Genomic DNA, 22,744 nt, shown 5'->3' on the forward strand with positions numbered 1-22,744 from the left:
ATAAGAGAGATGAATCAACATTGAAGAAGGGCAAGTGTTCTTACAGGCAAAATAGAAGAACAGGTTTTTTTAAATGGTGCATTATCAAGCTTGACCTACTTACCTGGGTAGGAATTTTAAGGCGTATTATTAAAGTGGAAATTAGGAACCATATCTGAACTGAAAAGTTCTTAAAGACAAGGTAGATTCCAGAATAAGAAGCAAATCATACTGTACCCATAAAATAATTCCAGCAAAACTCTGAGGTTCACACAAGAGTGAAATAAGATCTAGTAAATCCAATCAGAATTTATAGTGACTTTTTCCACTCCAGATCTTTATTTATAAAAGAGAGCATTGAAGCGGTAGAACACTGGGTTTCTGACAAAGGCATAAGAAATTAAGGTGGAATTTTCTTGAGCATTTTGCAGATAACATGTAAAGACAGCAGACACTACAGAAAAAAATTGCAAACTTAGAAATGCATAAAATATGGGCATGGTATAGTAAAATATCAACATATTTTATGTTTTACTACCACAAATATGTGAATTTTATGTGAATTATCCAGATTGCAGGGAAAACATACCCCTAACCCTGTGATGTGGAAGGCATAACTGTAGTAATATTTTATCTTAGAGGCAATAGTGAACTATGGGAGTTGGGTTTTTAGAAGTTTGACATGGTCAAAAGTGTGCTTGAGAAAATTTCATGGGGTAACAAGGAGAGGCTAGACTTATAAGAAACTGACAGTAAAATCAAGTAAAAGGCTGGCTACATAGATAAGTGAGTGATGTTCATAGAAATTATTATTACATCTCTAGACCTAATAAAAATACCAAGAAGCAGAATGAAGAGAAAGAAAACAACAAGTTTTATTTATCATTCAATTCTTTCTTTTTCTTTTTTTTCCCTATTATCATTGATTTTCTTTTTCTTTTCTTTTTATTATTATTTTTCTTTTAATTTATATAATAGTTTTCAGTGCTTACTGTTATGACTCCTATTTATATTTTTCACCCTCCCTTCCAAAGACACCAATCCATATGGAACAAGTTATAGAAATATAATCATAGTAAACATATTTCTACATTGGTCATATTGTGAAAGAAAAATCAGAACAAATGGGAAAAACCATGAGAAATAAAAAAAAAAGAACCAAAAAGTGAAATTAGTATGCTTTGATATGCATTTAGACTCTCTAGGTCTTTCTCTGAATGTGAATAGCATTTTTCATCACGAGACTTTTGGAATTTCCTTAGATCGTTGTACTTCTGAGGAGAACAAAATCTATCAAAATTGATCATCTGCACAATATTGCTATTGTTATGTACAATATTCTGCTGGCTCTGCTAATTTTACTTAGTATTAATTCATGTAAGTCTTTTTGACATTTCTGATTTCTTATAGAACAATACTATAACATTACATTCATATACCATAATTTGTTCAGCCATTATCTAATTAGTGGACATTTCCTTGAATTTCAATTCTTTTCCACCACAAAAAGAACTGCTACAAGCACTTTTGTATATATTGGTCCTTTCCCCTTATTTATATATATATTAGTATCCCAGTTTTCCCAAATCCCCTATACTATTTATCATCATTTTTTGTGTCATCTTAGCCAATCTGATAGATATGAAATAATAATTCATTTGCATTATTTTAAGCAAAATGATTTATGAGCATTTTTCATATGAATAAAAATAGTTTAATTTCTTTATCTGAAAATTGCCTGTTCATATCCTTTGACTATCTCTCAAGTAGAGAATCACTTGTATTCTTATAAAATTGACAGTTCTCTATATACTTGAGAAATATATGAGAAACACCAGCTGTAAAAATCATTTCCCAGTTTTCTTCTTTTCTTCTAATCTCAATTGAATTGGCTTGTGTTTATTCAGAAAGTTATTAATTTAATGGTACCAAAATTATCCATCTTGTATTGCATAATATTCTCTATCTTCTATTTGGTTTTAATCTCTTCCCTTCTCCATAGATGTGGCAGACAAACTATGCCTTCTCTCTTAATTTGCTTATGGTATGACTTTCTATGTCTAAATCATATATACATTTGATATATTTTCTACCATAGTATTTTACAATTTTGAGGAGTTTTTGTCAAATAGTGAGTTCTTATCCCAGAAGCGAGAGCCAATGGGTTTATCAGACAGTAAAGTATTATAGTCATTGACTACTATGTCTTGTGTACCTAACTTATTCCACTATTCCTTCATTTTATTTCTTATCCAGAAACAAATAGTTTTGATGTTTAATACAATTATTGGTAGTTTTAGATCTGGTATGGATAGGCCCCCCTTCTTTTGCATTATTTTCCTTAATATTCTTGAGCTTTTTTCTTCCAGATGAATTTTGTTAGTATTTTTCTGCCTCTGAAAATAAATTTTTTTGGTACTTTCAATAGTGTATCACTGAATAAGTAAATAAATTTAGGTAGAATGGTTATTTTTATTACATTAAATCTGCCCAATCATGAGGAATTAATATTTTTCTAATTATTTATATCAGACTTTATTTTATTTTATTTATTCCTATGTTCCTAGTGTTTTTTTAAATAGGAATAGGTTCATTATTTTGTCAAAGACATCTATTAAGATAAACATTCAATTTCTGCTGTTTTTGCTATTGATATACACATTATGGTGATAGTTTTTCTAACATTGTATCAGTCTTGCATTTCTGTTATAAATCTTAGCTGGTCATAGAATATTATCCTAGTGATAAATTGTTGTAATCTCTTTACTAATATCTATTTAAAATTTTGCATCAATATACATTAGGGAGATTGGTCTGTAATTTTCTGTTCCTATTTTTGCTCTTCCTGGTCATGTATTAGCATCATTTTTGTGTCATAAAAATAATTTGGTAGGACTCCACTTATTTTTTCAAATGATTTTTATAATTTGGGTATTAATTGTTTTTTTAAATGTTGGGTAGAAGTTACTTGTGAATCCATTTGAGTGTTGAAATTTTTATCAATGGTACTTCAAATTATTTTTACTAAAATAGAGTTATCTAAAAATTTTATCTCTTCTGCCTAATCTGGGCAATTCTTGTATTTGAATAGTCATCCATTTCACTTAAATTGTCAGATTTATTGGCACATATTTTGGTAAAATAGCTTCTAATTATTACTTTAATTTCCTCTTAATTGGTGGTGAATTCAGCCTTTTCATGTTTGATATTGTTAATTTGATTTTCTTCTTCCTTTTTTAAATAAAATTAACCAAAGGTTTATCTGCTTTATAGTTATTGTGGCTATTATTTTTTCCCATAAAAAAGCTCTTAGTTTTATTTATTAGTTCAATAATTTTCTTGTTTTTAATTGTATTCAACTCTGAAATCTTTGTCAAAAATTCTAATTTGATATTTCTTGGGATATTTTAATTTTTTTGAGTATTTTTTATGGAATTGTTTTCTTCTTTTTACAAACTGTTGACTCTGTCTTGCATTCCTTATATTTCTTTTCCCAAAATTTCTACCTCTTTTATTTGACTTTAAAATTCCTTTTTTGACCTTTTAAAGAAAGACTTTTTGGACTTGAAATCATTTCATATCCCATCTTTGAGATTTTGCATGTAGACATTTTGTTCTTTTAGTTGGGATTTTGATTTTCCCTGTCAACATAATAGCTTTCTATGGTCAATGTTTTTTTTTGTTTGTTTGTTTGTTTGTTTCTTGCTCCTTTTTGTCTTTTTGTGATCTTTTACGTTGTGATCTGCCCTTACTAGCTTTGGGTGCTTTGCCTTCAGGTGTTTGGTGACTTTCTCACTGCCCTGTAGTAGTGTGATCTGGTAATGCCTGCTGTTATCTGGATTTTGGGGAAGGCAATTTGCTTTTTGTGTCTGGACTGGAGACACTACAATTGGCCTGCTGCGTCACTATCCTGTTTAGCTTGCAATGAGGGGTATCAGATGCTACTCTTTGTTGTGGCTTAGAACCTTTCCTTAGCTTGCTTGGATACATCTGCACTGGCCTGCATTCTCCTTTCACTCAAGTGAAACAGAACTTTCCTGAAATTTTTCTAAGCTATGTTAAGCTGGAAAATCCTTTCACTTAGTCTTTTTGTAGATTTTGTTACTCCAGAATCTTTTAGAGGCTTAATTTAAAGTTGTTTTCAAGGGAAACTAGGGAGAAACTTCCTGATTTTTCTCTGCCATCTTGTTACACTCTCCCCCGCTCAATAACCCATCCTTTATTTTGAGGAGGACCAATGACATAGTGTGATGTCTTGATATATTTATTAATTTTATTTAAGTGAAGTAGAGTTTCTCTCTTCCCCAGGGTCATAGACAAAAGTTAAGACAGTTGGCCATGCCCTGGAATGCAGTAGATGACCTTGCCATCTTTGATGTCCAAATGAACTCTAAACACCCCATAGTGCCTACTTCAGTTGCCTTCATGGACATTGGAACATAATGTTCTTATATACCTATTCTAAACAGGCAAAATCTTCACACACATGTGAATAATAGTCAAGTGAGTAAAAGGAAAACCAAGAGAGGATAATATGATAAAAACCAAGAGGGGAGAAAGAATCCAAGAAATATAGGATGTTAACAGTTTGAAATATATTAGAATTATGCCCAAAGGGCTATAAAACTCTGCATATTCTTTGATCCAACAGTGTTACTAATGTGTGTCTCCAAAAGAGATCATAAAAGAGGGAAAGAACTCACATGTGCAAAAAATATTTGTAGCAACTCTTTTTATGGGGACAAGGAATTGAAAATCTAGGGGATGCCCATCAATTGGAGAATTGCTGAACAACTTATGGTACATGAATGTGATGGAATACTATTTTTCTATAAGAAATGATGAGCAGGCTGATTTCAGAAAAGTCTGGAATGACTTACATGAACTGATGTTTACCGCAGGACCAAAAGAATATTTTACACAGTAACAGCTAGATTATGTGATGATTAACTCTGCTAGACATAGCTCTTCTCAGCAATACACTGATCTAAGATGATTCTAATAAATGTGGGAAGGAAAATTCCATTGACATCCAGAGAACTATGGAGATTGAATGCAGATTGGAGCATAATACTATTTTCACTTTTTTTGTTATTTTCTTCCTGTGTTTTTTTTTTTGTTCTGATTTTTTCCTTTTACAATATGACTGATATGGAAATATGTTTATCTATGAAGAATCTATATCCAATTGCTTATTGTTTTGTAAAGGGTGGAGGTAAGGGAGAGAGGGAGAAAAACTTTGAAACTCAAAATTTCACAAAAGTCAACATTGAAACTATTTTTACATATAATTGGAAAAAAAATAAAAGATTATTGAAGAAAAGAAATATTTCTGTGATTTCAAAAAAAAATTAAGACTTAAGACTGCCACATTTGATCATTAAAAAAACACTGATCACTGTTCAGTGATGATGTCAGGATCCAATTTAAAAGGGTTCCCTGATAGTATCATAAATTGTGGTGTTCAGTGGAGACAGTTGGGTTATGTTTCTTATTGTTGTTTCCTAAAAATGTAAATGATAGAGAAGAAAGATGAAGTATAATAGCTTGGGTTCAGTCATACTAATAGGATTTAGTGAAGATTTTTTAGTAAAGAATTAGAATGAAGTATGTTTGAATAGTACAAAATTTAAAAGACAATAAGCAACTGAAGTAGAAATCTGTTTTTAAAAAAGTGATTAAACTACTCATTTTTAAGAGAGCTTTTATTGTTCAGTGATGACATCAGAATTCAGAAAAAAGTACTAAGTGAGCTAAGGGGGAGATTCTATCTTAGTAATTGAAGACAATTTCTTTGTTTCACTCTCCCTTTAGAACTGTGAATGAGAAATGAAAAGAAGATAAAAGAATAGCTTGGTGAAACTAGTGTCATTGAGTGTAGTTGTTTTTTTTTTTCTTTGTTTTGATGATTCAAGTAGCTTAAGCATATTAGAATGAACTTGGAAAGAAATAAGAGATAGGAAAAAGTACAGTATTTTAAAAAAAGAAAAATAATTATTGAAAGATGTATCTTTTTTCCAGAATATGAGGAAAGGAAACTTGTTACTTGTGTTAACATGGCAAATGTCTATATTAATCTTCACAAAACTCATCAATAACATGGTGGGGTTGCAATAGGTAATTTACAAGGTCTTTTCTATAGATCATTGTATGAAACTCTGGTTCTATGAGAGATATTTCCTATCTTATGTCCTCCACAAACTCAATAAAGGCTGAGATGCTGAGGTAAAGAAAATTTTTAAAAAGGGAGATATGTGACTTTAAAAGAGTAAAAAATCAATATGAGGAGTGAGAGAGCAAATTAATTACAGATGAATCAAACAAATTTCTTTCTTTTTGAGTGTTCAAATGTAGTTTGTTAACATAAATTCATAATATATTTAGTATAGTGGTATATGTGACTTCTATCAGTTCTAAACAACAGATAATGAATTGAGTTAGAAAAGCTTTGTTGGATGAATGTTCCAATTCTAAGACATAGCAAGAGTGTCAATAAGACAAGTGATCAAAGGATTTGAGAGTATAGGATGAAGTAATGAGGAAGAAATTAAAATGGAGACAAGATTGAATAGGGAGGAAAATAAAATAATCATCACTATTTAATATTCTTTAATATTGTGAAAATCTATTGAGGGATTAAGCAATTAGAAATCCCACCAAAAGTGACAACCAACTTTAGGAGAGTGAGGCATGGTGAGAAATGGAATAATAAAAAAGTTTTGATCACATAAATGAATTAAAAAAGTTTAATTAAGGAGGTCAAATCCTTTGAAGGTTGAAGATTATAATCATCAATGTATGCCTGAGGTTGATGAAAAGATTATATACTAACAATTCAAAATTTTTGGGAGGCACCTTGCATTGAAGCATCACAATTAAATTCTCTTTCCATTCAGCTGCACTCTGTTCTTAGGAATATCCAGTTTAACAACACTGTCGGTGACCAGGTGTTCATGGATGAGAAAAGGATTGCTGTGAGAAACTATGATATTACCAATTTTGCAATCTTTGATAATGGTACTGAAGTTCTGATAAAAGTGGGAGAATTTATTCCTCATGCTCCCTTTGGTGAAGATCTTTCCATCCATGAGAATATGATCATGTGGAACCGATTTTATCTAAAGGTTAGTAGTAATTCACAGGAGATTTTTCTTTAGAGCATGGATATAAGAAAGTCTATAAATGGAAATTTTAATTTCACTTTTTTTCCCTCCAAAGGACATAGTTAATTCATAAGTATTGAAATTCTTAGTACTAAAAATTTTGATAACATTCCACAAGAATAAAAACAAAACAAAACAAAAATCAATAAATTAAGTTGGGGAGGGGGAAGAGATATTTAATGTCCTGTTAATTAAATTAATTGAAATTGCTGTTTATACACTGTCAGTGAAATAATCATTTAGGATTTTTTTATTTGTGGGGGTGGGATAGGGAGGACAGTAAATGGTTGTAGTTCATAACTGTCTGTCTATCTATCTGTGTGTGTGTGTGTGTGTGTGTGTGTGTGTGTGTGTTTGTCTATCTCTCTATCCACTTCCTTTAAGGGAAATAATCATCAATGAAAAGACTAGCTCTCTTTTTGGAGTGCTCAACCTTGAGGACTCTTAAATCAGTGAGTTAATTCCAGTACTTCTGGTGGCCAAGTTTGGGAGAGAAGATGGAAGCTATTGAAAGAATAATATTCTGGCACTACATGAGAGGAATTGACCATCTGTAACATATTCCTATTCAGGTGACCTTCAGGAAGTTTCCCAATGCATGAGATAAAAGACAATTTCCTTTGATTAAATTTCATCATCCCATTTCCAGTAGGAAAGCTCTTTCATCCTCTATATTCTTTCGTATATTCTCCCCTGGATACATTCTCTCATTTCTGTTTTACTATGGTTTTTATAAATGGGGTACTTTGCAATACCCTCTGTGTGTTCAAAGTGAAAGTGATATTTAATGGGAAAGTATTCAAGCTTTAGATATAGAGGTTGGGTCACCTTCCCTCCTAAGTGACAGAGGGTTCAGTCAATCAGTAAACATTATTTAAGTATCTATTATATACTGGGGTGGGGAGAGAACATCTAGATGGTGAAATGGATAAAATGCTTGACCCCAAATTAGGAAGACAAAACATCATGAATTTTTATTTTTATTTGCTTCAATTACTCATCTGTAAAATGAGCTGAAGAAGGAAATGGCAAATCACTTCAATAACAAGAGTTCAAATAATAAGATACTTGATTGAATCTGTTGATAGGCATTAGACTAAAAATATGTAAAGAGTACACATACATACAGTACAGACATGTCTACCTGCATGTGTGTATATTTACACAAACACACATTCATACACTTGTACATATACATGTGTTTATAAACATGTACATACATACATGGATATGTATAACTACATAAAGGTATATGCAAATATATGCGAATGCATGTGTGTAATAGTATGGCATAAACAAAATGGTCCCTTCCCAAACTTTTTGCTTTCCCTACTGGAAAGAATTAGTCTCCTTTAAAGATTGGGAGAAGAGGCTAGAGATGTCTATTTTCCTTGTTTTGAGTCATACAGTGACAACTTTTAGCACAGTTGTGTCTCTCTACATATGTTTGGCCCACTCACTTTAAATTTCCCCTACACATTTTTTTTTCATTAATTCAATAACTATCTCTAAAGTACTAATGTTTTATCTAATTATTATGAAGTAAAATAAAAAGCTCTCTCCATGTTTTCCCCCTTTCTTCTTTTACAATTTCATCCTTAAAAATTTTTAATGAATTTTTTTGATTGGATCACATCATTTGGGGGCCATTTTGATTTATAGTTTTTCATTATTTATGAATATTGCACAATTCCCACTATTATTCTCACTTATGTTATAAACATACTTATAAATTCAAAACAAATATTACTCTTGGTTGTCAGATTTCATGGCATGATATGCTTCTGAATTATATCCCAGTTGATCTCAAGAGTTTTTGTTCACTTCATTATGATAAGCTATTTTTTAAAGGTTAAACTTCATTAGGAATGGGGGAGAGTTTAGGTCACCTGTAATGGGCTGAGGCTCTAGTTAATGCACCGAGGTCCCAAGCATGTGAAGCTAAATAGCAATTGGACCATACTCTATTAATATATATGCTTGGAGAAAGAATGACCCCGCCCACTCTTTGGGCAAGTCCTGATGTGTTGTATAGGAAATGACAATTTTGGTGGATGGGGACGGGGAGGCAGAGAAGGAAGCAGAAAGAGAGACTGGTGGCTGGGGTCTTGTTCCAGATGCTCACATTGCTATCGCAGCCCCTCTTCACCTCCAATCCCCCTTCACCTCCGATTCCCCTTCACCTTCGATCCTTCTTCACCTATACTAAGAATAAAGATCGACGATTTTCCCTTAACCTGAATTTCTGACTCCGGCTGATTTTAAAATATGCGGTTATTACAGTCACTGTCTATCATTTCATCAATTTTTTCATTTAATATGATTTACTTGTTGAAAGAACTTAGGATGTAATTGATCCATTTTTATTAATCATTTCTGCTTTTTGAAAAAAACTTTTCTTCTTTGGTATTGGATTTAATGTCCTCACTATCTTTTTTTTTTGTTTTGTTTTGTTTTTTTTTGTTTTGTTTTGTTTTTTTTTAATAATAAATTTTATTTTATTTAATAATAACTTCGCATTGACAGAATCCATGCCAGGATAATTTCTACACGACATTATCCCTTGCAATCACTTATGTTTCGTTTTTTCCCCTCCCTCCCTCCTCCCCCCCCCCCAGGATGGCAAGCAGTCCTATATATGCTAAACATGTTGCAGTATATCCTAGATACAATACATATTTGCAGAACCAAACAGTTCTCTTGTTGCACAGGGAGAATTGGATTCAGAAGGTAAAAATAACTCGGAAGAAAATCAAAAATGCAAATAGTTCACATTCATTTCCCAGTATTCCTTCTTTGGGTGTAGCTGTTTCTGTCCATCATTTCTCCAATGAAACTCAGTTAAGTCTCTTTGTCAGAGAAATCCACTTCCATCAGAATACATCCTCATACAATATCGTTGTCGAAGTGTATAATGATCTCCTGGTTCTACTCATCTCACTTAGCATCAGTCCTTGTAGGTCTCTCCAAGCCTCTCTGTATTCATCCTGCTGGTCATTCCTTACAGAGCAATAATATTCCATAACATTCATATACCACAATTTACCCAGCCATTCTCCAATTGATGGGCATCCATTCATTTTCCAGTTTCTAGCCACTACAAACAGGGCTGCTTAATGTCCTCACTATCAAAGTGGCAATCTGTACATTGTAAAATGGTCAGCCAATATTTTCCTGCCTGCTAAAAAAAAATCAAATTATTTTGCAGTATACTGAAGTAGGTTCCTGGACTAGACTGCAGTCTTAGCACATTATTGATGTCCAATAAAAAAAATTATTTATGTCTATATCATAGACAGAAGTCAGAATCATAGCTGCAAAGTAAATAGTAATTGGCCATCTTGGGTCACTCCCTAAAATACAGATTATTTTAATTTAATTTAAAATAATTATTTTAATGTATATGACAAAAACAATTGAAAAAATTGATGGTTACCTTAACAACATGAAATAAAATATGATAACACAGAAGAACCATTTCCCCTGCACCCTGAATAGCATTAAAAAATCCCTCTGTCATCAGATCCCATCAGACTGATGGTGAATTATTTTAGTGCCTCCATTTTCAAGATATAGTTTTAAGATTATAAGATTTGTTTTGAGGACTGTTTTACCTACATCTCAGGAGTTTTGGAATTTAGTTGGGACATTAGATAGAGTGTTAGAATCAGGATGAAAGAGTTGTGTCATGCTGCTGAGATCACTTTCACTTTGTCTCTCAAACACTGTCAATTTTTCATCTGAAAAAATCAGAATAGTACTTCCCGCTCAAGTTTGTTATGAGGATAAAATGAGTTAATGTTGGAAAAGCATGCTGCAAATCCTAAAAGCTACATAAAATAAGCTAAAATTAGTATTGTTTCAAAAGAATCTGCAGACATGGACAATTTGCTACTTGTCTAAAGCTGTCACCCATTTGTTATAGTTAGGTACAGCTACTTTTAAAGTGGGAAGCTTTAGCCAATTTTCAGCTCTGCTTTCCCTTGAAGAAACCATTTCAAGGTAAGTCTTTTTAGACAAAATATCATATATTTGTATAATGAGATTGCATATATACAAATAAATATTTGTGTACATGTGTATTATTTGTGTAAGGCTGTTTGCAGTTTAAATTTAAATCCATTTGGGATTCTTGCTTATTTGTCAATTGACTTCTTGAGTATTTTCTTCATGTTAGAGTCACATTTCATTCACTTAATATTGCCTAGAAATTAGCAGAGTGTTACACATAAAGTAATTGATAAATGCTTATTATTTGATTGATTGAATACTTAGAAACATAGACAAGGTATTATTCCTCCAAAAATTCTACAAAATTTATGACCTTACAACATCATCAGTTCCCAAATTGTCATGCATCTTCTAGACTACTTGAGTGACAAGGTCCCTCAAAGATTTCTTCCTTATTCAGAATCCCCATTCTGTATGCACTGAGAGCTGTGGATTGGGGTATCAGAAATCTGCCCGTGAAGGCACAGCCATCTGTTGCTTTGACTGTATCCCTTGCCCAGAGGGGGAAATTTCCAACCAGACTGGTGAGTATATACAAAGAAATGCCTCCTCCCTACCTTACAAGAGTGTTAGGTATAGAATTGAAATTAACTCTTAAGGTCATATACATTCTGTGGAAATAAATCACCTGTGGCAAATATCCCGACACTATTAGAAAAATGCCAGAGATAGGAACAAGCAAGCAGGGAGAACAAAGTGGGTAGTATCAGCACAATATGAAAAATGGAAACTGGGAATTGAATGCCTTTTGTTTACATTTATAACTGTGATACTCAGAGACTTGAGGAAAAAATGAAAGCTCTGGCTGGAAAAGAAATAAAAATGATATACCTAATATCAGATTTTTTCATCCAAAGTGAAGAAAGCATATATACACACATGTATATATACACATACATATGCATGTTTTTGTGTCTGTATCATCTGGTAAATAGGTAATAAAGCATTTTTTAAGTTTGAAAATCCATGTTTTGAATATTTATTATCTTTTTATATATTACCAAAATCTCTCCATTACATTCTTTCCTCTCAGAGTGTCATACAATATAACAAGAATAATTTTTAAAGTAAAGGGAAAAGAAAAAAAAGTCTATAAAATCAGTAAAGCAAATCAATACATCAAAAAAAAAATATGCAGTATAAAAGATTTTTGGACTTCACCTCCCTGCCAAAAAACAGCTTGTAGTTTCTTCTCATACCTTTTCATTAGAGTCATATATTTATCCTTTGTAATTTTGAAACATACATTCTTTTATTATATTGGTTGCATTTTGTTGGTTTTTTTCTATTGGAATTGTGATGACCATTATACACATTCTACCTTATTTTTTCTCTCAGATTATATCATTATCTATCCTTTCAGACAAGTCTTTCCATTTATCTTTATATTTATTATATTCACCATTGCTCAAAACAACAAAAGAAAAATTCCATCATATTTATGTGTCATAATGTTATTAACTATTTCTGAAATGACAATTATAACCTTTATAATCTAAAGGGGGAGACAATATGCCACCAAATATAAACAAACAGATTACAGGGACAGTAGTGACAGAATAATCAAAAGGGGAAAGTATTATAGAGATGAAAGAGATAAAAAGACTTCCTGAAGAAGGTGGGATTTTAGTTGGAATCAGAGGAATCTTCAGAAGTTAGTAGTCAGAACAGAGCCAAAGAGTGATCCTGGTATGGGGAATAGACCAAGAAAAATAAGGGATTTTTTTTCACTTTTATTTTACAATTTCTTTTATTAGTGATTTGGAACACTCATGGCATCATTATATTTTGCAATTTATCTTTTCAGAATGTTGAATTTTGTTAGTCTATGTTTTTATGGTAATGCATATTATTTAAAACAGGATTTATTTACATTTATATGTTTGTATTGGTATATATATGTTTGTATGTTGTGTATATGTATATGTATATATATATATATATAAATTGTATATATACATATATCATTATCATTTTTAAATAATGGCTTTTTATTTTCAAAATGTATACAAAGATAGTTTCCAACTCCTGCAAAACCTTGTGTTCCAAATTTCTGTCCCTCCCTCTCTTCCATCTCCCTCCCCTAGAAAGCAAGTAATCCAATATAGTTAAATGAGCAATTCCATATCATTGTCTTTTTCATCATTTTTAATAATTCTATTTATTCTTGACACATTCACTATAAAATTTCATTGTCTCAATATGGGTCTGTGTTTCCTAAATTCCTAACTTGAAGACTATTTTATTATGCTAATTGAAATTAATCACCTAAACATTTATGAAATGGTTAAAATGTTCTAGGCACTGGAGATACCAAAAAAAAAAAAAAAAATAGCTTCTACCTAAAAGAATTTAAAATATAATGAGGAAGACAGCACATGAAAAAAAAAAAAAAAAACTTGAAAGATAGGAACATTGAAGTTTTGTAGCAGAATGAGAAGTAATTCCCATTCTGACCACCAGGAGAATCTCGTTGAAATGAGAATCTTCAAGTTCTCTGAAGTTCACCCTCTGTTTTCTCTGATTAGAGAAGGAGAGAGGAACAAGGGGAAAGGATACTAAAAAGGCATGAATTTGAGAGTCAATGCAATCTTGCAGGAAGAAAACAATAACAATAACTTCATAAAGCCAAGCCAAATGGCTTTATATTAATGATTTTTTTTTTATCCTTACAATAAGTCTCAGTGGGAGGTGCTATTATTTTCCACATCGGACAGAAAATGAAACTGAAGCAAATAGAATCTAATTGAATTACCAAAGGTCACATAATTAAGGTCAGATTTGACCTCAGGTTTTCCTGATTTCAGACCTGCTGCTCTATGCAGTGTACAACCTAGCTCATGGAGCATATGATGAACCCCAGGAGCTACAAGTGGGAAATATTGATGATGTCTTTCCTATTTATACATTTCACACTTATTTGTAAAATCTTTCTGCTGTAATACATTGTTACTCTATCACATCTTTCTGGAAAATGGACATATTTTAAGAAGATGATCTAAAATATATCTTATTTTTCTTCTAATTTATCTGGAATTTTAAAATGATTTATCTATCCATTGCATTCAAAATTGTGCCATATTTTTCTGAAAACTTTGGTTATATCCTGATCCATTTGTTTCCAATATTGTTTTCTTTTCCAAATTAGAATTTCATTTTAAATTCTACCCTAGCAAAGGGAGTTTTTTAATCTTGCCACTGTTTTTGTTTAGAAAAGTTGTCTTAATCCCATAGCTTCCTTCCTTTCCCTCTCAAGCAACTTTACCAGTTTTTCGCTTTCTAATAATTTCTGAATTTTATTAACTAATTAATTGTATTTATCTCATTTATTTAGTTATCCAAATATTTTCCCTTTTATATCTTCTATTCAATTAAGTATTTAAAAAATTTCCCTTATATTAATTTCCTTCAGCTAATCATTGTTGTATTTTTTCCTAAAAAAATATTCCTTTCCTCTCTTCTATTCTGGAAATCTCTTCTTTTTTTCTATTGTTAGATTTTCTTTATAGAAACATGGTCTTTTTGCTTATTAATTCCTTTTATAGTATTCTTTGTTTTTCACTCAAAGCTAATAATATCTTTATTTTTATTTTCCTATTTAAAATTGTTGCTATTATTTCCTTATACATTTCACATGCTTTTTTTTTCAAATTGTGAATCATTCTTAAAATGATCGATTCTTTCAGAAGATATAGGAGTAAAATATTAGAAAATGATAGAAAATTTCCTGAATCTTTTATTATGGGTTTCTTTATATCCTGCCAATCCCATGACTGATTTCTTTATTTGTGATTTTGAATCTTTGTAACAAACCTTCTCAGCATCAGATATTTCTAGAGCCTTTTTTATTTATATATTTTTTTCTCTTATGCACTTCAAAAATTTCCTGTTAAGTCATGAGAATTTCTTAACTTTTATGTGTATTTGTCTTTGAGTTTGCAGAAAAGGATTTTCTGTTTGTTTTGATTTTCTTCAAAATACTCTATGGATTCTTTTGTCTTTCAATATCTTTATCATGTTCTGACATGCTGCACATTATTCTTTTATTGTTTCTTGCATTGTTATTCAATTTGGGGTTTGTCTTATTCTGTGAAACCTGTCCTGTAAAAGTTTTCTCCTCACATTCTGACTTTTAAATCAGTATGTTTGGATTATATTAAGATCATGTTTCCTGTTAACATTATTACTTTTCTTCTTCCCAAATGTCCTTCATTCTCTATATTTTTATATTTTCAAATTGGTAAAATATGTCATTATGAATACATATTTCTCCATGTTTCCAATTATTTCTTCCTTCAAGAACACAAATTCTGCTATCATAATTTTTATTTTGCTTTTGAATTAGAAACATGTTGCAGTGGATACATGTTTTCTTGGGAATTCACAGTGACCTCTTTCTCATCAGATATTAATTAAATTTTTTTCTTTCAAAATTGAACTCATTTAGTTCATATAGAGAATGCTTTCCTTTTTATTTTCATTTGGTTTTTTTTTTCATTTTTTGTCTGCTTATGCTCCAGAATTTGAACTGTTTTTCCCCTGCCTAAAATCTTTTGTTGGTTCAGGCTTTATTTACTCTTTCCAATTTTTGGTGGATCACCAAAGATTTGGACTTCAAAACTGACTCTGGATCTTCACAGACTTGGTGAGTCACTTTTCATTACTTTTAGTCTTTTCCCTCAGGGACTTTGGTGAGGGGGACAACACAACAAGATCATCTGGATGCCAGTTATCTTTACTTTTAAGTCTATTGATACAATTCTCAAGTTCCTAATATGGTATAAGTGCTCAGAAATTCACATGCTGATGTAATACCAGAGTTACCTCCTTCTCATTTGACTGAATGAGTACTGCTCTACCAAAAGTAAGGATTCTAGTGGTCAGCTACTGTCAAACAGGTGCCATAGTCATAGTTTGAATGCAGAGAAGAGTTCTAAGGCTTATAGTTACAAGAACTCAAAGAAGAGATCATGTAATGAAATGGAGAATTTTAAAGTGGTTCTGATGAAAAGGCCAGAAATGACTAGAGACTTAAGAAAAGTATAATAAAGGGCATGACTATGAATTGATTATGTTTGAATAATCTCCAAAAAATTGAGTGAAAAAGAGGGATATACTTGAAAAAATAGGAACCATTCTCTGATTGATAAATGATCAAAAATATGTACAGGTAGTTTTTAAAAAGAAGAAATTAAAGCTATGTATAGTGATTAAAAAAAAACACTTCTATATCACTCTTTATTAAAGAAATGCTACTTGCAACAATAAGGAAGCACTTCATGCACATCACAATATACAAATGCAGGACTGGTTGATGGAAAACAGGTACACTAAAGAATTTTTGATGAAGTAGTTAATTTATCTAAACATTTTGAAGAACATTTTTGAAATTTTCATAAAAAGAAAAAAGTATGCATAATTTTTCAAACATCAACATTGCTGCTGCATCTGCATCCCAAAGAAATCAAAAAATAAAAGGAAAAGGACCTCTATGTGTAAATGCTTTCAGAGTAACCCTGATTATTTTTGTTTCTTGTTGGTTTTATTTTGATGGCAATAATATGGAAATTAAACCAATGCTCAATATTTGGGAAATGACTGAACAAGTTGTGGCTTATGATTATGATGGAGTACTATTGTGCAATGGAAAATGATAAGGGCAGTGATTAAAAAAAATGACAAGACATATAAAATATGAAAAGTAAAGTGAGAAGAAGCAGGAGATTATTGTGCAAAGCTAAAATGATGATCAACTATGAATGATATAGTCTCTGTAATCAATACAGTTATCCAAAACAATTCCAAAGTACATATAAAGAAAAAAAATTCTCACTTTATTTTTTCTTGCCATTTTTTATGCTGTTTCACATAGTTTTTCTTATATTATGTGCCTTCTCAATGGGAAATAAGGTGTTGAAAAGAGAGAAAGATTTGGAACTCAAAACTTAAAAAAGAAAAGAATGGTAAAATAAATAAATAAATGATTTTTTAAAAGGATGGAATGAGATCCAGGATGGGAGTGGAGTTAGCTGTCAGATACAATATATATGAATGTATATGTATAAATATATACATATACATATTATAAATATATATAAATGTATACACTCATATATATATATATACCATTGCTGAGTAGGTTCCAAAGCATAAATGTAAGTCCTGTTTTCTATCCTTACTAGTCTGTGGGACCTAGAGAGAAAAGAGATGTTGAGCAAATATTTTAGAAACAAAGGACCCTTTATAGTCAATACTTTCAGATTTAAAAATTGTATTAATGTTTGTCAAGTTGATGAAATTTGGTTATAATTATATCTTTATCTTTAGATATGGACCAGTGTATCATGTGTCCTGAAAATGAATATTCCAATAAGGAGAAAAATCTCTGCCTGCCAAAGGTGGTGACCTTTCTGGTCTATGAGGAACCACTGGGAATGATTCTGACCTTCACAGCTCTGGCCTTCTCTGTCCTGACAGTTCTGATCATTGGGGTATTTGTGAAGCATAAGGACACCCCCATAGTGAAAGCCAATAATATAACTCTCAGCTATACCTTACTTCTCTCCCTAAGCCAATGTTTCTTGTCTTCCTTGCTCTTCATTGGTAAGCCTAATTCAATCACATGTCTTCTTCAACAGACAATATTTGGAATCACATTCACAATAGCCATCTCCTCCATTTTGGCTAAAACAATCACAGTAGTTCTAGTCTTCAAAGCCATAAGACCAGGGAGCAGAAGCAGAAAATGGATTGGCTCCAAAACACCCATTTCTATTATGCTTATCTGCTCTTTGATCCAAGTGATTCTCTGTAGTATCTGGCTATTGGTTTCTCCTCCATTCCCAGATGCAGACCCACACTCAGAGCCTGAATACATCACCTTACAGTGCAACATGGGTTCTCTCATTGCATTCTACTTTGTCCTGGGCTACATGGGATTCCTCGCCCTGGTAAGTTTCTCTGTGGCTTTTTTGGCCAGAAATCTCCCTGATACCTTTAATGAAACAAAATTTATCACATTCAGCATGCTGGTATTCTGCAGTGTCTGGATCTCCTTTTTGCCCACTTACCAGAGCACTAAGGGGAAAACTATGGTAGCTGTAGAAGTCTTTTCCATCTTGAGCTCTAGCGTTGGGTTACTGGGCTGCATCTTCTTTCCCAAATGTTATGTGATCCTTCTGAGGCCACAATGGAACACCCACGAATGGGCAAATCATAAATCCTATGACAGCAGAAGACATCATTCTAAAGCATTTCCTTATGTATCATAGCAATATTATGAGGTGCCTGAAAAAACTAAATCAGATGTGATCTTGGATGTATCTTCATCTGAGCATGCCCTTCTTGACTCACCACCATCCTTTATCCAATTGCTGTATCGATTTTCTAATTAGTATTTGTGGTGGTTACTTTTACATTCTTTATTTATTTAGACAAATTTAATTTCTGTCCATCCCACTCCTATTATTTCTACAAGTTCTCATCTTTCCCACCATCCCTTCTTCTTTTCTTCCAGGAATGACTTCAGCTCTGACTCCCACCAACTCCTTTTGAATTACTGGTGCCAACAATCTTCTTTCCTTATTTTCCTTTATTCTCTGTCATGATACCATCTGATCTGACAGATCAAAGGGTAGTCTTTCTGACTAGGGACTACTTTTCATTTTTGTCCTTGTATCCTGAGTGTTTAACTCAGTTTCTTGCAAACATGAAGAATTTAGAAATGTTTGATCAGCATTCTATTTAGTACAAGAAGTGATTATGTATTATCTTTCTGTCACCTAAGCTTGAATCATAGGATCTATCCTTAAATTCTCACTTACTTTCACCCCTATTTCCAATCTTCTACAAATTTCTCTTCTATTTCATTTGCATCACATCTCTTACCCTCTCCCTTCTCTCAACTGATACTGTCAAAACCTGGGTATTTGCCCTATTGTATTGGAATAGCTATTGATTAATTTCCTTATCAAAAGTCTCTCTGTACTCCTATTCCTCTTCCACTCAAGTTTAAATATGATATATTAAATTACAGGTCTGACTATGTCACTTACCCACACACAGAATTCTTTAATATCCAATGTTTCCCTATTACCTATAGAATCAAATACTTTCTTTGGTTTTTAAAGTCCTTTCATGCTTGATCCCTTACTATTTTTCCAGTGTCTTTATACTTTTATTCCAGCTTTTCTACTCTGTAATCCACTGAAACTGATCTCCATTGTGTTCCATGTGAACAATATTCCATCTTTCAACATAGAGTACTTCCCTGAAATTTCCTCATGTCTTGAATGTGCACCGTGAATGTACTGTTCTAGATTCCCTTAGTAATGGTGAAATGTAAAATAGCTAACAGGAAGTTTAGAAATAAACTATTTTAAAATACATTAACAAGCTTTAGTATTAGCCTCTCAATCAATTCTAACTATTTTATGTATTTATATTGCTTTAGTTTTTTTTTTTATTTGTGAAAATAAAATTGCCTGTTTAATACCTGATTTGTGTTTAGAAATTTTTTATTTTTTTTAATTTTACCCAGTTGCATGTAAAACATTTGTGGTTATACATGTACATTCATTTTTTACATATTCCTATATAAATCATGTTGGGAGAGAAAAATTAGAACAAAAGAGAATAACCATGAGAAAAAAAAACAGAAGGAAAAAAGTGAACATAGCATGTGTTAATTAATAGTCAGTCTCTATAATTCTCTCTCTGGATTCATATGGTGTTTTCCATCTAAAATATATTGAGATTACCTTGGATCACTGAATTACTGAAAAGAACTAAGCCTTTCTTTGTTGCTCAACATAAAATCTTCTTGTTGCTACTTATGATGTTTTCCTGATTCTGCTTGTTTCAGTCTGGATCAGTGCATGTAAATCTTGCCAGGGTTTTCTAAAATTAGCCTGTTCATTATTTTTTTTAACAGAACAATAATATTCCATTACTTTCAGATACCATAACTTATTCAGCCATTCCCCAATTAAGGGGTATCTACTCATTTTCCAATTCTTTGCCACCACAAAAAAAAAAAAAAAACTGCTATAAACATTTTTGCACATTTGGATCTTTTCCCCTCTTCTATAATTTCTTTGGGATACAGCTACAATAGTGTCACTCCTGGATCAAAGTGTATGCATGGTTTAAGAGCACTTTGGAAATAGTTCCAAATATTTCTTCAGAATGTTTGGATCATTTCACAATTCCACTAATATATTAGTTTCTCAGTTCTCCCACATCCCCTCCAACATTTATCATTACCTTTTCCTGTCATCTGAGCCAATCTGATAGTTGTGAGATTTCACCTCAGAGCTGTTTAAAATGTCCATTTATTTCTTTAATCAATAGTGATTTAGAGTATTTTTTTGATATGTCTACAGATGGCTTTAATGTTTTCATCTGAAAATTGTTTGTTCATATTCTTTGATCATTTATCAATTGGGGAATGACATGTATTATAAATTTCACTCAGTTCTTTATATGTTTTAGAAATGAGGCTTTTATCAGAAACACTGAATGTAACTTGTTCCTTCCCCCCAGCTTTTGGGTTCTCTTTGTCAAATTCATGTTTGTGTAATTAATATTTTTGAATTCCTTCTTCTCTTCTCCCTATTGGATATTATTTCCTATTGAATATGATCTCCCCAAAAACCATTTTTCCTTTGAGATTTGAAATAAGAGAGGGTACAGAGCCAAGATGATAGAGAGTATGCAGGTCTTTGTCTGAACTCATCCTGGCTTCCCTCAGAATCAGCACCTCTGATCAAGCCTCTGAATGAGTTCTGCCATAACAGAATCTCAAATATTTGGAGAAAAACAAATTTCTGATGTTGGAAGAACATCAAGAAAAGTCTGTCTCAATCAGGGAGGGGGTGAGGCAGCCCAACACAGGCATAGTGCAGGGAGACACAGGGAGTAGAGGCTTCTAGCACCAGAGGAATTGTTCTCCATCTCATGAGGCTCTCTTGGAAGAATTCAAAAAGGATCTTAAAAGAGAGTTAGAAAATTTTGAAAATAAAAGCAGATTTCTAATAAAAGGAAATACAGAAATTACCTGAAGAAAAGTACTCCTCAAAGTATATTTTGGTGAAATGGAAATTGTAATCAACATCTATGAAAATGAAAAATTGAATATCTGAAATGTAAAAAAGTCCAGTGAAAAAGACAACTCATTTAAAAGTTCAATTGGCCAAATGCAAAAGGAGATAAAAAAAGCTAATTGAAGAAAATAATTCACTAAAATTAGAATTGAACAAATGGAATCAAATGACCTAATGAGACTTCAAAAATCAGTCAAAAACCAAAAAAAAAAAAAGAAAAGAAAAGAAAAGAAAGAAAGAAAGAAATAGAAGAAAATGTAAAACATCTCATCAGAAAAACAAGTGACCTGGAAAATAGATTCAGAAGAGAAAATATAAAAATTACTGGACTCCATGATGAAAAAAAAAAAAAAAGAGCCTAGACATATTTCAAGAAATCATCAAGAGCAGCTAGGTGGTGCAGTGGAGATCACCAGCCCTGAAGTCAGGAGGACCTGAGTTCAAATCTGGTCTCAGATATTTAACACTTCCCAGCTGTGTGACCCCAAGCAAGTCACTTAACCCCAATTGCGTCAGGAAAAAAAATCATCAAGGAAAACTGCCCTGATGTCTTAGAACCAAAGGATAAAAGAGCTATCCAAGGAATTCACCAAACATCTCTGAAAGAAACTCAAAAATGAAAACTTCTAGAAATATTGTAGCTAAATTCCAGAATTATCAGATCAAGGGGATAATACTGCAAGCAGCCAGAAAGAAACAATTCAAATATTGAGGAGCCACAAATAGGATTAACAATGACCTAGCAGCTTCCACTTTAAAGGACTAAGGGGTCTGAAATATGATCTCCTAGAAGGCAAATGAATTTGGACTACAGCCAAGAATCAACTATCCCACAACATTAAGCATTTTCTTTCAGGGGGAAAGATGCAAATTAAATGAAATAAGGGGTTTTCATTTTTTTTTTATGAAAAGATCAGAGCACAAGAGGAAAATTTGATTTTCAAATACAGAACTCAAGGGAAGCTAACACGGTAAAAAGGGAAAAGAAAAAAAAATTGTTTTCTAAAGGTTAAAATGTTTACATGCTTATAGAGAAAGATGACATATTTAACTTTTGAGAACTGTATATTTGTTAGGGAAATACTTACAGGATATACATATAATTTGAATTTTCTGTGGTGATATAAAAAAGAAGCTTTGGGTGGAATAGGGATTGTACTGGAAGAAGAAGGGGAAGTAAAATGGGGTAAATTACATCACATGAAGAAGCAAAAAAGACTTATTCCAGTTGAGGGGGGAAAGGGAAGAGGGTAAACATTATATGAACATTAATCTCATTGGGTTTGGCTCAGAGCAAGAATATCCAACATATTTAGTTTAATGTAGACACCTGTCTCATCCTACAGAGAAGTAGCAGGAGAAAGGGAAAAGGAAAGGAGGAGGTAATGGAAGGGAGAACAGAAGTAGAAAGGAAAAGGAATAAGAAAAGGAAGAGGAGCTGTAAAAGGAGAAGGCCAATGAGGAAGGTGGTGGTCAAAATTAGAACAT

General features: G+C 32.1%; 1 protein-coding gene across 1 annotated transcript in view; it reads left to right on the forward strand.

Moving 5' to 3' along the window:
- Positions 1 to 21,314, forward strand: part of LOC127557654 (vomeronasal type-2 receptor 26-like) — a 34,992-nt gene extending 13,678 nt beyond the window's left edge. Inside the window, exons 4-7 of the mRNA XM_051990964.1 lie at positions 6,876 to 7,103; positions 11,068 to 11,144; positions 11,526 to 11,677; positions 17,481 to 21,314. Of these exons, the coding sequence (XP_051846924.1) occupies positions 6,876 to 7,103; positions 11,068 to 11,144; positions 11,526 to 11,677; positions 17,481 to 18,424 (1,401 nt within the window). The 3' untranslated portion in view covers positions 18,425 to 21,314. The remainder of the gene's footprint in view (positions 1 to 6,875; positions 7,104 to 11,067; positions 11,145 to 11,525; positions 11,678 to 17,480) is intronic.
- The last annotated feature ends 1,430 nt before the right edge of the window (positions 21,315 to 22,744 follow it).

The sequence above is a fragment of the Antechinus flavipes genome, chromosome 3 (genome assembly GCF_016432865.1).
Source record: "Antechinus flavipes isolate AdamAnt ecotype Samford, QLD, Australia chromosome 3, AdamAnt_v2, whole genome shotgun sequence".
NCBI lineage: Eukaryota > Metazoa > Chordata > Mammalia > Dasyuromorphia > Dasyuridae > Antechinus > Antechinus flavipes.